The following is a 19,133-nucleotide window of genomic DNA, read 5'->3' as shown; positions in this document are numbered from 1 at the left end:
ACCAATTTTTCTTTAAAGCTATTGTTCTATATTTTTTTCAGAATTCGTTAACCGTTTAAAAGATAATGATCACAAATTTAACAACAATTAAAGTCAACAATTCATTCTGCATCATTTTCATTTCGAATCATACGGTGTTTGAAAATTATGTGGAATGCATCGAAATACGTCTCAAAATAGATTTTAAGAAACACTTGTGTTTACCAAGTAAAACTGAAATTAAAAACAAATTAATCAATTAATCAATTATATTACTTAAGAACTCAGACTTAAGTATTCAGACCACTTAAATATATACTTCTTGTTATATCTTCCCCAATCCTAGCTCCTTCCACATAACTTATTTTTCTAGCAGCACTAAACAACCAACAATCTTGGGCGCCAGGCGATCACTTGACCTAGCAGCAGTCAACTACCAACAGTCTTTAGACGCAAGCGCGCACCTAGCCGCAGTCGACCACCAACGTCCTTTGGGCGTCAAGCGCGCACGTGACCTAGCCGCAGTCGACAACATATAGTCTTTGGATGTCAAGCTCGCACTTGACCTAGCCGCAGTCGACCACCAACGTCCTTTGGGCGTCAAGCGCGCACGTGACCTAGCCGTAGTCGACAACCAATAGTCTTTAGATGTCAAGCGCGCACATGACCTAGCTGCATTCGACAACTAACAGTCTTTGCGGGTCAATCGCACAGGTGACCTAACAGAACTTAAACTTAGATAGCCAATACCGAGCATTCGTAAAAGGCTACCCAGCGTTCTTTATATCAGCAAAATGTAAATTTTCTTTTCATCTTGGTGTTCTACATAGCAGCAATCTGTCAGACCGACATAATTTTTCTCAAAACATATAAATTACAAATATTCTGAAACAAGCATATTTTTTATTATATATTTACTTTTCAATGTTATGGCGGTAATAATTTTTAATGCCCATATCACTTATTTATTTTCAATGTCGAGAAATAAGCAAAAATGTAATTTTAAGAGATTGACGTTTGTATTATAAATTATTATTATTTTAATCAATTTTTACTGTTATTATAATAATCCAGCTAAATAACTTTGAAATATCTAAATATCAATATAATCTTTAATTTCAGATGGTTATTTATCATATAGTACGTAGATCAAAACTAGAAATGCAGATTCGTGACATTGGATTAGAAATGTATGGTCACTATCAGTGGCGTTCACAGATAATTAATTAGGATAGCAGTAGAGGTAGGTAGTAAGGTAAGCTAGGTTCACTTACTAGGGTGAGCAGTAGAGGTAGGTTGTAAGGTAAGCTAGTACTACTTAGTAAGGTAGGGTAGGTACTGGTTGCATTATATGTCACTTTGATAAGTTAGGATAAGCACTGTTTTTCTGCCTATATAGAAGGCACGCCCCTGGTCTCAATTATATTTCGGGTATCAATCAATAACCAGTATTTTTCAAACAAGAACTTTATTAACAAAGTATAAAAGTACAAAATATTACAAACGAATCAACAATAACAACAAGAAGGCGTAGCATTATTTTATATAGCACTACTTTCTAGCGAATGAACATGACAAGTAATGGATATAAATAATAAAAAAGGAAGAAAATATAGAAAGTACAAGAAAAAGGAAAGTACCAGACAAAGGAAACGATCTGCTTGTACAACATCATCTGACCGGAAACACCAAAACTGGTTGAAATGTTACATTAATACAGTTTCTATGTTTTACGATCACAGATAAATATGAGGTGAGCGAAGAATAAGTGGTATTTAATTAAGAAAGATAATATGGCATTATACGAGGTATGATTGAAATCGTAACACGCGTTTAAGGAGTTGTAACACGCGGCTTGAGAATACCCTGGGGGATAAAGGCCTCACTTTTGAAGCTAATGATCTTAAGAAAAAAATGATGGAAAGAAGACAAATGATGTTGGCGAAAGAGATCGCCATGACTTGATGATTATGAGGTTATATTTGGTCTAATGTCCATGACCCTTGGAGGTATGGTAGACGGTCTTGATGTATGGGATCTTGATGGGGTATGGCTTGTCAACGTGCACGATCACGTGTTTTTCCACCTTGTAAGGTACTCTCTTTTCCACAGGGTAATGTACAGCCTTTTCTACAGGGTACGGAACCACTTTTTCTATGGGAATGGTGATTTCATGAACTTGGGGTACGGGAACCGGTCTGTTCACCGGTACTTGAATCGGATAAGGGTGCTGAACTGGAACGATGATGGGATGAGGAACGTTGATGTGGTAATTCTTGTGGATCGGGATCTGGACGTGTTTGTATATCGGCACGATGTTCGGTTTAACGACTTCTACGTGTTCGCTGATCGGGTAAGACTCTTCGTGTCCGTATCCGCCTGAATCACCTCCGAAATCGGATCCCCCGAAGCCTTCGTCTCCTCCGAAACTAGATCCGGCCCATCCTGATGAGAAGTCCTGTCCTCCTTCATCGTAATGTGATGCCTGAGGAGTCTGGTCCTGTTCGTACTGCTGGACCTGCTGCGATGGCTGCCACTGGGAGTATCCAGACCCTGAAGGCATCGCCGATGACAGAAGTTGGAGACATCCCACTGAGAAGAGTGCCAGCTAAAAAACAGAACGTAAAATAAGATCGAGATTCCGCAATGTAATACCGTAATACTAATACGTCTAATACGGGTTCATCTCTACCCTGCTGAAATAAAATACGAAAGTCAAAGGAAATCGAATAAAGGCTCCTCTTATTGAATGAATTTAGTTGAATAACAAAGTTATCTTATACTCTTTTTCTCTGACAGCTTTTATTGAATTGCTAAGGATTTTTAGGGAAAAGTAAATACTGAATCCTGTAAAGATAACGTTATTCTTTCTCCGCGTTATTAAAACGTATTTTTTTGAAATGGAATCTGTTAAATATTCGTCGTAAATTTGAATACATAATGAGTATGTAGGTACTAGAATTTCATTAAAGTCAGACGTGTATTTTACCGTTGGAGACAAAATATTTTGCTTAGTTTTATTTAAAATAAAATATGTATTTGAATAAAAATTACAATTTTTAAATTTTCATTTTATTAAAGAGCAATGAGAAAGTTAAAATACTATAATATTTACTGTATTACAACGTTCCCTTGACATATTCAGGAATATGTTTTCCAGAAAAATCTTTATGTAGCAAATTTCACTAAGAAAATATGAAAAATTTACATTTTCGTTTTAATTACATTACATTATTTTATGTATTTTATTATATTGCTATTCTAGAGCTAGAAATCTAGGCTAAACTTTGCCTTGAAATTAGCCTTTGGTCGATCAGTATTCAAATTTAAACTTTAATATTTAGAATAGTGAATACGATTTTTTTATGTTCAATCTCATTTAGCAGATTTATAACCGATAAAAATTTAGCAGTAGATATTTGATTGAGAAATCATGATATTTTTATATTCAAGTCACTTAGTGTGGTGGTTAATTCGCTTTTTACTTAGTGATGAAAATTGATTCTGTACTCAATGTCATCACTTTGACCAGCTTAAATTAATTTATAAATAATTTCATCAATTGATTCGGCAGTCACTTTGTGGTAAAATATATCCATTTTTAATTAAAGTTTTACTCAGTAAATACCACTATTTCTTAATATCTACAGTGACACGTGTTTCGATGCATTCTGCATCATTTTATAACACCGTGTTTGAAAATGATGCGGAATGCATCGAAACACGTGTCACATTAGATTTTAAGAAATAGTGGTATAAATATATATATATATATATATATATATATATATATATATATATATATATATATATATATATATATATATATATATATATATATATATATATATATATATATATATATATATATATATATATATATATATATATATATATATTTATATATGTATATATATATACATATATATATATATATATATATATATATATATATATATATATATATATATATATATATATATATATATATATATATATATATATATAATATATATATATATATATATATATATTTATATAATATATATATATATATATATATATATATATATATATATATATATATATATATATATATATATATATATATATATATATATATATATATATATATATATATATATATATATATATATATATATATATATATATATATATATATATATATATATATATATATATATATATATATATATATATATATATATATATATATATATATATATATATATATATTACTTGAAGTTTCTTTAACGTTTTAGCCAATACTTTAGACCCATAGGTATTTGATGAATTTTTTCATAAAACAACATTATGAAAAATTGGAATCGTCTGAAAAATTGATAAAATAAATATAAATTAACTAGCCATCAGTGAAATCACACATTTTTAGTCAAATTATCAATACACATGTTAAAAAAGGGACTTTTAAGTTAAATATGATTTTTGCTAGTATTTTTTAAATTCAATTTTAATTTATCAGTTTTTTTTTGCGTTTTTCGCATTTCACAATATATTATAATTACAACTACAAAAAATATCCCACAAAGGTATGGCTTGTGTGTGGAAATACATTTTATTTTAGGTTAAAATAAAGGACACTGGAAAGAATACAATATTTATCCTAGTATAAAGTCCTAATATAAATTACAATTATTAGATTTTAATAGAAAACAAATAATCTTAAAGATGAAAATGAAAAATAAAAAATAAGTTTGTACTATATGAGTTATGAGTTTAAAAGAAGAAGCTACTTAGGTCTGTTTTTTTTATAAATAATTTAAGCAAAATTTAAAATCAAAACAAATTGAGTTTGATGATTTGAAATTTAGAAATGATCAGAAAAACTAATTTGAGAATTTTTTTAAAACTACTTAATAGATTGTTTTACACTTTTTCTTAAATTTGACTAAAAATACCACTTTGAAATTTTGATGCATTCAGCATCATTATCTATTGATGCTTAATGCATCAAATTGGTATCACAGCTGATTTAAAAAAAATAGCGGAATTAAAATAAAATTTAAATTGAAAATATTATATATTATCACACACTGACTACCGCATCAATTTATGAAAAAAGCTTTTTACACTTATATTTTATTTTACTAGTGACGTTACAGACATCATCGGACTGGTGATGATGATTTACGTTGTCGAAAGTTGGTCGCTGGTCAAATAAAATGAAAATAGAAAATAATATCAATATGTCGTTCAATATAATTTTTTTATACAAAATGCTGTTCCATCGAGGATTTCGGAAAAAAAAATATTTTCTCAAAATACATTTGAAATATCAAACTGCTACAATGATTACATTCAATCCATTAATGAAATTATTTTATTTTTTGTCAGTAAAATAGTATTCGTAAAATAATACAGAATTATTCAAATACAGAATTAATTCAATATTAAACCATAAAATGATTGCTTTATAACTAATTTCACTTTTATTTTACTTGATTTATAACAGAACCTCGTCTTCACCGATATCTTCAGACTGATTTACTAAAATAAAAGTGAAAAATGCTGTTTAGTTGTTGTTTTATTATATAAAATACAATACCACCAAGAAATTGCAGTATTTTTTTTAAGAAATTAAAAATTAGTTCAAGTATTTAACAAAACTTTTATCGATCTAGCTTGGTTTAAAGAATTCGTTATAACTGTCAAAAATATTATATTGGTAGAAAAAAATGTTTACATAAAGAACGTTTAAATAATATTCTCAATATAATTAATACTTAAAGCATTTACTTTGTGGTTAGTCATTTTAACTCATTATTTTTTTTATAAAAATGTTAGTAATATTAGTAGGTATACATAAAACCACTCACCGAGATTTTGATATCCTTTTTATGTATTTTTATGTGACTTTTAATGTCAAAAAATCACATTAAAATACATTTAAAGATATAAAAATCTCGGTGAGGGTTGTATACCAATATTACTAACATATTTGTAAAAAAAAAATAGAAAAAATAAAAAATAGTTTGTGATTGAATAATTCTCTATAGATAAATTCACAAATGTCACGGTGTTTAAAAAAAAGGCTCTAAGGATTAAAATTTGGCGACGTTTTCGAAAAGTTTTACAGTCCTGGGAGGTTATTACGTAAAATTTGGGATGTTTTCACTGTCACGCTTGCAAAATTGGAAAGTCACTTACAAAGCTAAAGGTATTCATCTTGAAGGGAAGTGTCACTCCTCCGTTAGTTACTCACAAAACGCGCTACTCGAATGATACCTAGTCTCAAATTTCAGTCTCTTTTATACTTTTCATCTCAATTGCGATCTTTCTCCGTTCAAAAAGCTAAGTAAATCAAATGCAAACCGAGCAGGCGAACCGGTCGGCTGATTGCATTTCGCATAACATTATTCATTCACGATATAAAAATACATCAAATATAATTAAACTGATATTTTTCAAGAATTAAATTAAACATTTGTTTAAGGCGTTACCCTCAATAATAGAATTCAGTAAGCGTCCGAGAGCGCTGAGAGCCGCATGTTTGTTCACGGCCAAATTTTTTAACACAAATTGGATTCTATTTATTTTTTTATTGATTAACTAATTTTTATTGATTTTTTTAACTCTTTTTTTTAAACCATATATTTGTTTCTAAGAAAAACTAATTTAAAATATATATATATATATATATATATATATATATATATATATATATATATATATATATATATATATATATATATATATATATATATATATATATATATATATGTAATAAAATACCTAGGTACCTACCTATACATTTTATTAAGTACTTACAAATAGTACCTACATAAAAAAGTTCTACCACCAGATGTCGCATGCGTCGCACAGAATAAAACAAAAGACTTCCGATAGAAAAAATATAATATTCTGAACTGTCAGAATCAGATAGATAAATAGATAGATAGATAGATAGAAACATATTATAAAGATAAATTAAGAATAAACTTTTATTGTCGTTTCTTTAATTACAAAGCAACACATTGTTTATTTTATTATTATACACCCACTTTACATATTATTTACACCCAATTTATAAAGAAAAATATTACCACGTTTTATATAAATATATATATATATATATATATATATATATAAATATATATATATATATATATATATATATATATATATATATATATATATATATATATATATATATATATATATATATATATATATGTATATATATATATATATATATATATATATATATATATATATATATATATATATATATATATATATATATATATATATATATATATATATATATATATATATATATATATACGACGTCAAATGTTTGCAGGGATTTTTTCGTTTTTTTAAGGAAAGAGATATATTTGTGTTTTTTTATTAATTACACAAATATTTCAATTTCATACTTTTTATGTGAGCCAAAGCGGCTCATTGTTAGAAATTTTGTTTTAGCGAGATCCCCGCAAAAAAACATAATCTTTAAGTATGTAAAACGAAATAGTAAAAATGAAGCGTTATCATTTTCATTAACAGCAACGAAAATAAAAATTCCGAATCAGTTTGATGAAGAAATGTGTAGAAAAATAAAAATAATTGTGTTATTTGTATTTTTTTAAACTTGAAGTAATTCCCCAATATAAGCCATTTATCATAAATAATCTTAACGGACAGCTATCGAGTTTATAGGGGAAAAAGTTTTTTTTATATAAAAATGAGAATGCCGGTTGGTTACTTCCAAATGAAGCTTTCATTTAATACCAGTATAAATGACGTATAAATACAGTTCAACGTTTTGAGTGTGTACAAATAGTTATTCACATATCTGGATTATCTCCAATTACAGGAGTTATTTTTATATATATATTTTTTGCCATCTCAACATAGATAAAGAATAATATGGTATGTGGTCAAATTATAAGGTAAAGTAATAAAATGAAAAGGATATTCTCTAGCATTTCTCACGCATGTGATTATAATCCAGGATTCGGACCTCACATACAAATGTAAGAGTTTCTGCTCAATATAAAGCTTCTTTCATCTCACCATAGATGTCTTTAGTGAAATTCTAGTGATTCAAGCACTTTGCATCGAATTTGAAAAATACTTATAGAAGTTCCAAAAATTTGAGTAGTGTGGTTGTCAATCATGGGTAGAATTAGTGAATGTTACACGTGTGTAAAGTAATCACCGAAACCAGCCTATGACGGTCGTAAACCCCGTAAATGCCTAGACTTCCATATTCTTTTTTATCTAGTTGAGATATAAATATAATAAACCGCTTCTATAGTTGGAGATAATCTAGAGTTGCGAACAAAAATTTGGACACACTCAAAATGTTAAGTAATATAAAGCTTTTCTTTCAAATTTATTTACACAAAATAACGTAACATTAAATTGAAAGTCCTTATATGCTACCATTTAAGCACTTAAACATCGCATTTTTATAAAATGATTCTTATAAAATTTCAACAACGAAATAAAAAACAGTAACAAATATCACACAGGTAATAAATTATTTTCATGATCGACTTGAAAACTTTTTATAAGCGACCTTTTGAGACTCGCCACCTTTCAAGACGTGGGAGGTTATCAGGGAAAAAAACTATAGTTTCCACATATTGTATAAAGGCCCAACATACGATAAATCGTAACATAATTTTCTTCAAACCCAGGTAAAATCTAATGCTATTGATTTTTTCTTACAATACCGTTTTTGTACTAAAAAATTAAGTATTTTTTCGAAATAAATATCTGGTTTTCAAAAGAAAAGTGTTAAAGAAAAGTAATGATTTTTAAAAATTATGTTTTCTCTAAAAAAGTCTAATTAAATAAATTTAATAAAATCTTGTGCAGACAAATTCGGTGTACTCGCAAACAATCGAATACTCCTGTATATTACATATTAAGTGCAAATATTATAGCTATATAGTTGAATAATTTTTGTTTATACTGAATTTTTTATTGATTTTGTTTTTGAACATCCACTAAAATATTTAAGTGATTTTAAAAGGGGGTTTTTTAAGCAAAAATATATGCGCTTTTCTGGCATTTTCCAAGTTATAAATATCCTATATTTTTTATACAGGGTGGCGCAAAATAAATCACCATATCGGAACATGTAATACTTTTTGCAAATGGCGTAGTACGTCAGTCATATTTGACATTTTGAACTAGACAGCTGCTGTATACAAACAAATAGATAAAACGAGCACAAATGTGTATCTTCAATAGAGGCAGTTACGTGACGGATATCATCATGGTCCAAATAAAGATTTCCATCACTCACTCTTAATTACTTTTTTTTATTAGTAAAAAAATAACTAAAAACAAAATTGGATTATTAATTTTGCGCCACTCTAATGGGTCATTTTTTATACTGCAGCTGTCTAGTTTAGAAATGTCAAATATAAGTGAATTACCTAACGTCCAAGTGATTCTGAAATCAACAACATTTTGAGTGTGTCCAAATACTTGTTCACAAAATCTGGATTATCTCCAATTACAGGAGTTACTTTTATATATATTATTTTTATATTCTGAAATCTAGCTACGACTTATGCAACACCGCTTATCGTGACCCTACTTAGGTTTCAACTTTTTCAGTTTTATAGCCTGTGCCTACTCGTGAGTGGATTTACTCTTTATGTTAAAAATCACTATAATTTCATGTAATTCATGAGTGAATATTCTAGGCAAAAACACTCGCCTCAAATATGATTGGCGTACGATACTATTTACAAAAATTATAACATCTTCCGATAGGGTGATGAATTTTGGGCTACGCTGTATGTTTTTATATGTACCTACAATTACTGTAAAGCGCACTTATTTCCAAATAATTATTTCGAACCAAGTATACACTTCAACTTAGCGACAATGCATAACACGATGCCATTAAAAGATGCAATTCCGAAACTAGAAATTTCCCCGAACAATGACAACAATTACAAAAGTATTTTAATATGATCACGAGCAGGGTTGCCAGGTCTTTTCCAAATAAATACAGAACAGTGAGCAAAAAAGTTTTAATTGTTTATTTATATTATTTACTTAAATACAATGTACCAATGCACAAAAGCAACTAGTTAACCTAACTTATAAAAATGATATTGTTTCTCAGTAATGCACGATTCCAGCAATGCTTTTTACTTTAACTGTCCCATGCATTTCGCGACATGTCAGACTGAAATTACATAACTAACTTACTAACTAACTATCACGCCGCTTCTCCACAGGAGTAGGCAGAGAGAATCGAATGCCACACCACTCTGTCTTTGCAAACATTCTTTGCCTCTTCTATATTCATGCATCTCCTTATACATACCCGACGATTATAACGACTCCTGACCCGGCCGCTTTCAAGTATTTGACATACCTGATTGTGCCAAGTTTTCCTCGGTCTTCCTCTGCTTCTTTTTCCAACTACATTCGCCTTCTAAAATATTCGCATTCGCCTTCTGAAATTACATCGTATACATAATTAAGCCATCACCATATCCATACTTCATTAATTACGGCCATCCTACACTCTGCAATCCACTGATTTCATTAACAACGAAGGACCAAATAATCTTATTGCACTTATTGTCACCCTCTTCACGAAAATATATTTTGATAGCATTCCACACAAGCAACAGCCTTTCCACAGCTGGAAAGAAAGTTGCCCATAGAACTGTTATATAGCGAAGTACAGCATGATATTCTTGGTTAATAAAAGCATCGTTTATTAGGGAGAAAAAATAATCATAAAAAACTACCGAACCGCCCATACTTCGGGAATAAATTAATGCAATAAAAATGTGCAAAGACAATAACGAGCTACAACCTTGAATACCTCAATTACGCCAGCCCCCATTCGTATGAAAGTGTAAGCGGAAAACCTCAGAGACAAAACCAACATGTCGGATCACGGAAGGGCGGCAAAAGAGGATAAAAGTGAAGTCCCGTTTGAACTGTGCTAGTCTGGAAGTTGGAAGTTGGCCATCCACAATGACGAGGAGCTCAACAAGCTGCCCTCCAGCGTGACGACCATCGCTCAGGAAGGCGTCCTGCCCAACACCTTGGCCATCTCCAGCCCATGGGATCAAGAGGAAGGCGTTTTCATTTGTTGGCTCATCATTTCCTCGTTCCAGACTCGTCGGCCCGAGACCGATTGACGACGTTTTAATCCATTATTTTTTGTTTATCATTATCGTCATCATTCTATTATTATTATTATTATCTGTGTCTTTATAAGCGCCCTTAGGTAGTATTTTACGAAAATGGCGCTATACAAATTTAAAAATAAAAAATATACCACATCCGCTCCCTAGGTGGAGCATATGGAGTCCACAAACTGTCTCCAGGCTTTTCTGTCGGCTGCCATCTCCCTTGCATCCTCCCAAGTCAGATCCGCGTCCCGATGTTCTGACGAGAACTGCCGACGAATTGTCAGCAGTGGTCGTCCTGGGCGGCGCGAACCTGATGCCTTGTAAAAGAGGCAAGCTTGATTAAGGCTCTCAGGAGGCATGCGGTGTACATGGCCAAGCCTTTTCTTGACGACAGTTGTGACCAAGATTTGCTGCGTCCTACGCCTTATCTCTTCATTCCTCACAAAGTCAAACCACCGCACGCCTAAAATTCTCCGCAAACACCTATTCTCAAAGCTTAGTACACGGCTGCTCTGGGCCCTTGTAAGGTGCCATGTTTCACAGCCAAATACAAATACAAATACAAATTATCCAAATTATTATTATTATTATTCGGTATTTTTGTCATACAGAACACCGAGCACGGTTCTAAAATGAACGGTTCGGTAGAATACCGAATACCTGGCAACCCTGACCACGAGTCTAATCGTGGTTTTCAGCGTGTGATCGTTCTATTAGATGAATTTCCACGAAACGTAAATACACACTTTGACAGTCATCACGTATTTTTAATAGCTACTTTTAATGTGTATTTTTGGTTGAAATTTCTTTCAAAGCAAAACTTTTTGGGGACGCGGTTGAGAGGAAAACTATATTAATTAATTAAATACTCATTTTTAATTGAACTTTTACTTGGTAAATGCCACTGTTTCTTTAAATCTATTGTGACACGTATTTCTATGCAATCCGCATCATCTTTAAACACTGTAAATACTCAATATTCATTTTAGTGATCAAAAACTCTCGAACACTGTTTCTAGTTTGATGAATATATTCTTCTTACGTAGATGATTCCACTCGCATTAATTCCTCTCCTTTCCTTTTTCTTCCTGCAAATTCTATTTTTATACCATACCCTTACCCTTTTAATCCCTTCCTCACACATGCGGCAGTCATTTTGTGGTGAAATTTGTACAATTTTTCTCAAAATCTACTGTGACACGTGTTCCGATGCATTCCGCATCATTTATATGAAAATGATGCGGAATGCATCGAAACACGTGTCACAGTAGATTTTTAAGAAATAATGGTATTTACTAAGGAAAACTTAAAGAAAAATATTTTATTTTAATTTAGATTACATTCTTTGTATCTTTTGTAAGATAAAATAATGATTTTAAGAAATTGATTCGATTGCTTTATTGATTATTTTTTAATTCGATCTACCATGTCGTTCACTCCTTTTAACAACGTCATATTTCAAAAAACTTGATTTTTTAGGAGATTTTAAAGTTTACAAATATAATAAAATATATTAAAAATAAATATCAAGCCACTTATTGAACATTTTACTGGTCAGATCTTTTTAGGTATTACCTGAATGTTTTTTCTTCATTTGAAGTATATTTAGTTTATTAAAAAAATAATTAAAGAATATTCTTCAAAACGCAAAAATAACACTTTCTGCGCTGTAGCGGGTAAATACAAATTAAGTTAAAAATATGCCGTTTTTGCTGGAATATAGAACATTTTCTGGTCATTCCGAACTGAAAATTTACAATTTTTCATATGTGACGTTGTTGAAAGGAGTGAGCGATGTGTGGTCCATACTTATAGACATATATGGTTTTTCCGTATATGCTCTACATATTACTCGTAAATCACTTAGGTAAGAATTGGCTACAACCGAAAATACCCACTCACTCGCCAACTCGGTTATGTTTTATTTTAGAAGGTAAAATAATTACATTGGAATCTACCTTCTTATTCGCTATAGACTGTCAAGCCATTTCGTGTACTTTCTACACTTTGAGGCACGTAGAAAATATTTTTTGGTCCTTTTTTCAAAGCAAAATGATCAGAATCTCATATTTAGAAATAAATTAGTATGTATCGATCACAAATTTTGGTCGAGAATATTTAAATTATCTCTAAATCTAATATGTCTGGATGTTTACAGCTGTTAAGACCTGTTGACGGTTGGTTTAAGTAATTATTCTACCTTTTAAAGTAAATAGCTTTTCCTTTGAAGCATAAGTGACAATTCCTTTGAATTTATATGGAATTAAGACACTATTTTTAAAATTAAACAGTTGTAATAAATTACTTAGCGTAATTATAAGTGTTTAATATTTTAAAAAATACTCAACATGTCATTCCACAAAGTAAATGCTGAATCAATAAATAAATAATAAAATAATAAAACCCTTATCCGCACCCCAATGGTGCATAGGGCACTGCTTCATATGAACACAGTGTTATCTAGATCGTTTACATACGAAGGAAAGGTGATCAGCCCTCCGCTTCAGGTACCAGTCCAGGGTAATATTGAATAAATATTGCAGTGAAAAAATCACTTATATTTATTTGACCACCCTGGGAATCGAACCCGGGACCTCCAGAACGGTAGCCGGGCGTGCTGACCATTACACTACAGAGGCGGACATCAATGAATACATAAAAGAAATGAGACAGAATATTTTGATTGGATCTAAATTTTTGTTTACAAATTTAGATTTTGATCCACTTGTGAGTTATCAGTTTTATATTTATCTAGTCTTACATTAACTTAACTAAACTAGCTACACCCGACCACGCATTTCTGAGGTTCATTCTAGTTGAATAGAACAAAAAGTAAAATATAAACATAAAAACATGCGCGTTGTGCGATTCGCGCAAATGCAGCGTTGTGACAAAATTAGAGCAATCAGAGAATAACCATCTCAAAATAATCTTAGCCAAAGTAAAAACGATTATTTAAGATAATTTTGAGAAGGTTTGGGCATGTGAATCGAATCAGTGAAGAAAAACCGGTTAATCATTTTTTTTAGGCGAATATAGTTGAAAATAAAAGCGGAGAAAGACCGAAGAAAACATGGCATGATCAAGTGTTTTAAATAATTTAATGCGGTCATGTCAGGAGTCAGAATAATTGGCGGGTATGTGTGAGGAGATGCATGAATATGGTCGAAGCGATTGTTTGCCAAGACAGATTGGTGTGGCATTCTATTCTCTCTGCCTACCCCTACGGAGAAGTGGCGTAATGGTTAGTTCGTTGGTTAGTAAAGCTTGTTTAATATTTAATCTATACACAATATCTCAAAACGAATAAAAGCTTCGACTAGCTTTCTTAATAAAAATTCTTAATTAACACAAATATGCAACATGTTTTCAAGCATTTCTCGAGTATGTGAATATAATCCAGGATTCGAACCTCATATACAAATGAAAAGAGTCTCTGCTTAATAAAAGGTTTCCTCATTCCAACATAGATTGCTCTCGTGAACTCGTATATACTGTGTTACGGGTTTGATCAATATACATATCTAGAAGTTTCGAAAATTTAAGTAGAGCAGTTGTCAATCATTGGTAGTATATATGAATGTTACACGTGTGTAAAGTGACCACTAAACTAAGCCTATGACGGTCGTTAACCCTGACTTCTATTTTCTTCTTCATCTACGTTGAGATGTCAAAAAATAACGTACAGAAGACAAAATTACTACAAAACCGGAACGAATGGTAATTCTTTAGCAGTCATATGTACAATAAAATGAAGTAATCTAAAATAATACTCAAACGTAGGTAAAAAGTTTTGTTATGGCCACCCGTCCGTTGTAAAAATGGAGACAGTACAAGAATAGTAAGTGTTACTGTTACGTATGTACCAAGGCACGCTGTGACAAAATATTTCGGAGACCTTTCTTTGTTTTTGTCGTTCAATTTCTCATTAAAATCGACATTATCTTTTACGCACCTTCGAAAATAATTTATTGTCAAAATGAATTTCACAAAAACGAGAAAATACACAGCTCAAAATGACAATGCACAATCTCCAAAAAAAAAATTTTTTGTGTTTATTTTTTTTCTTCTTACTATACCTTTTTTATACCCTTCTCCGCACCAAATGGTGCATAGGGCACTGCATTATATATAAACGCATTGTAATCTGGCTCATTAGCACATGAAGAAAAAAGGTGATAAGCCCTCCATTTCAGGTACCAGTCCAGGGTAATATTTAATAAATATTAGAGTGAAAAATCACTTATATTTTTTTGACTTCCTCCCCCCCGGGAATCGAACCCGGGACCTCCGGAACGGTAGCTAAACGTGCTGACCATCAAACTACAGAGGCGGACAAAATATATGTATGATACATGTTATAAAACTAAAGTATTATTTTAAAATAACTACAAATAAAACATGGTCAAATGTTGTGGAAAATTTATGAAATACTTATGTATATATGTACTTTTTATATGCACATTAATAGCCCAATAAAACACAAAATAATATTGTTATATGTCAAATTAAGTATATTCTAATAATTGGTTTTATATTTACGATAAGCGATAAACAGGGTATTATGGTTGCCCCGATAAAATGTAATATTTTGTTATTACAGCATAATTATGTCTGATAATGCCGATAAGTGGATATTTTGTAAACATAAAACACAGAGTTTAATACCCCATAAACAAATGCATACATAACGTATATTTTATTAGAAAAATTCCACCCACTAAACTGTTATATAATATTTCTTTACGTGTCGTTTTACTTGTGAGAAAGTGTCCCTATTTTGGGCAGTCGGAAAGCTCTTCTATGGTAAGTTCTGTACTCCTGTCCACTCGTGTATATTATGGAGCCAGGAGATCTGCGTTCTTCCGACATCTTTTTGACCCTCGATCTTATCCTTTGTGATCAGTTGCAGTAGCTTGTAAATCTCTCTTCTGAACACATGTCCCAAATACGACACTTTCCGGGTTTTAAAATTTGATATTAGTTCCCTAATATTTATATATGAGTAAAAATCATATCAATTAAATGAATACATATTTTATGTATCATATCTTCATCTTCTTCTTTGCATGTTCGCTCCCTAGGTGGAGCATATGGCCAACACGAGACGTCTCCAAGTCACTCAGTCACGCGCCATCACCTTGGCTTCCTCCCAGGTCAGTCCGGCGTCTCGTAATTCCGCTGAGTATAGAGTCGGTGAATGGTCGTCAGCGGCCTTCCGGGGCGCCGGAATCCTCGGGGTTGGAAGAAGAGACACGAGGGGTTGATGCCCTCAGGTGGCATTCTAAGGACATGTCCCAATCATGTCCACCTTCTCCTCTTCAGGACTTCCAGTATGAGGTGCTGTTGAGTTCTTCTCCTCACATCGTTATTCCTGACGAAGTCATACCACTTTATACCCAGTATTCGCCCCAGGCACCTATTTTCAAAACTTGCTAGTTTCTTGCTTTGAGCTTTGATGAGGTCCCACGACTTACATCCGTACAGCAACACTGTTAGGATGCAGGCGTTAAAGAGACGACACCTGGTTTCTGTCGAGTAAAGCAGTGAGTCCCAGACATTGCGCATTTTATTGAATATGGCACCTGCCATTCCGAGCCGTACGTTCAGTTCCTTCTGGACACTACCATCCTCCACCATGAGTGTTCCAAGGTATCTGAAGGTGAACATATTATATATGTATATTATATAGTATTTATGTATAATATATTTTATTTATTTTAGCTATTACGGTTATTTTTTACATGGTAAATAAATTATTGTTTTTACTGTATTAATCAATTAACAGTCTGTTTATAATTTATATTTAAATGGATTGTGGTAATTTCAATAAATGTCATCAATTTCAACTGTGATTTTTTTTACATTACATACGAGTATAGTGGCTTTTACGATACATTATTTTATCAAAGAATGAATGTGAATTGATTGAAACTCACGAAGATTTCTGTATAATTCTATGTCGGATTAAATAAACAGAACAGTAATAACAGTACCTCATCTTTGATTAGTTTTAAGAGATCCTAAGAAATAATTTAGAAGATAATTGCTCCTTAAATTGGTTCATTAAATTTCTCTGACCACATTCATACATATGGTATTATTATGAAAATAAACTTTAGTACTAATTTTAAAATACGTATTTATAACAAGCAAAAAATACCTTTCAAAATACTTTGCAAAAAAAAACTGTTTATCAACTTGAATAGTAAAAAATTTTTCATAGTAAAAAAGGCAACATTAGGATTATCGTTACAATAAGATAAATAATAACGTAAAAACATTTTTTTAAGGAGAAATATTTGTGATTTTATTATTTACACAAATATTTCATTTTCATGCTATTTCTTTGAGCCTAAGTGGCTCATTATTAGAAATAGGTATCAAATTGTGGTAGAGTGGGTTCGAACCGAGAAACTCTGACTCTGAGTCCGCGACACTAACCACGGGACCACAACCCGACACCAGATAGATTTATGTTTTGTACTGACATTTTTTTGTGGAACTGCATTTTATGGAATAAAATAACATCTAAATAGTTTTTTCCACATAAATTTGTGGAAAAAACTATTAGTAATTTTATTCGAAAAATCATAATACCTGTAGACTGACTTTTTTTTCAAACAGTCAGAATTTTTTTTAAAAGTCACATAATGGGTGAGTCCAATTCCTTGTTCACAAATCTGGATTTCTCCACTAAAGATAGATGAAGAAGAATACGAAAGTTATTCTGGGTATTTACAGGGCTTGTCATGGGCTAATTACGTTATCACTTTGCACGCGTGTAACATTCACCATTCTACCCATTATTCACAACCTAATTAATACTCGCTTATATATATTGGAATCTCGCAAATTCATAAATATTTCTTCATCGTTTTTACTTCTTATCTTTAAATTACTCTTTTTTTTTAACTATATATTTATTTCGAAGAAAAACTCATTTTTTCCATACGAAAACGGCGTTTAAAGCGAAAAATGCAATTATATTCGTGCAATTATATAACTCGCTTTAAGTATTATTATCAGAAATCAATTTTTGCCAAAAATATTTCCTCATCAGCACAGGGGGTCAATCGCGCATTTTTGTGCCAGACCCGCACTCGATCCCCAAAGAGCCGAAGGGGCTCGCGAGCCGCGTTTGGCTACCACTGGTTTAGAAATTACGCAATCAAACACACAACTTTTATACCACTAATGTCGCTTATAACTTAGCAAGCGTATTACCCAAACGCATTACTATGGTATCGTTGAATAGTAGAAGAAGCCATTCTAGATCGCGTCGTGTCAAGTGATCAAATAGATATATTGTCCTTTATGTCATTCTTTAATCTTTTATTATCTGGATAAGCTAATATTCTCAATATTATTAATATTTAAAGCATTTACTTTGTGGTTAGTCATTTTCACTTTTTTATTTTTTTACAAAAATGTTAGTAATGTAAGTAAATAACCACTCACCGAGATTTTTATGTCTACCTTCGACAGCCCTGGCTATATGTATTAGGCACCCCCTACAGAATTAATAATAATAATAAAACCCTTATCCGCACCCCAATGATGCACAGGGCACTGTGTCATATAAACGCAGTGTTATCTTGATCGTTTACACATGAAGGAAAGGTGATCAGGCCTCCGCTTCAGGTACCAGTCCATGGTAGTATTGAATAAATATTACAGTGAATAAATCACCTATATTTATTTTACCCCCTTTGGGAATCGAACCCGGGACCTCCAGAACGGTAGCCGAGCGTGCTGACCATTACACCACGGAGGCGGACAAAATTAGTTTATGCAATCATTTTGGATTGTATTATATTTCAGTGTTCCACAAACTTTTTCTGTTCAAGGTACACCTGCTAAATCAAGAAATTTTTGAGGTATACCAAAGAAAAAAAATATTTATTTAATATTGATTTATTGGGAAAATTAATATAAGCGAAAATATTTCATGTACAACGCGAAATGTGAGCCTGTTTAACTGAGCGA

General features: G+C 31.4%; 1 protein-coding gene and 1 long non-coding RNA gene across 2 annotated transcripts in view; one reads left to right on the top strand and one right to left on the bottom strand.

Moving 5' to 3' along the window:
- Positions 1-19,133, top strand: part of LOC148301877 (uncharacterized) — a 164,223-nt gene that overhangs the window by 133,656 nt on the left and 11,434 nt on the right. The gene's annotated exons all lie outside the window — the stretch shown is intronic.
- LOC148301878 (uncharacterized) lies at positions 1,439-6,231 on the bottom strand. Its single transcript, XM_088272573.1, has 2 exons — positions 6,169-6,231; positions 1,439-2,587 (listed from the first exon to the last, which is right to left on the bottom strand). The coding sequence occupies exons 1-2, from the start codon at positions 6,184-6,186 to the stop codon at positions 1,967-1,969; spliced, it is 639 nt and encodes a 212-aa protein (XP_088128699.1). The 5' UTR covers positions 6,187-6,231; the 3' UTR covers positions 1,439-1,966.

The sequence above is a fragment of the Brachycentrus maculatus genome, unplaced genomic scaffold, assembly GCF_059751285.1.
Source record: "Brachycentrus maculatus isolate JH-2025_06_01 unplaced genomic scaffold, ASM5975128v1 h1tg000509l, whole genome shotgun sequence".
Taxonomy (NCBI): Eukaryota; Metazoa; Arthropoda; class Insecta; order Trichoptera; family Brachycentridae; genus Brachycentrus; species Brachycentrus maculatus.
This window is presented reverse-complemented; position numbering and strand designations above follow the sequence as displayed.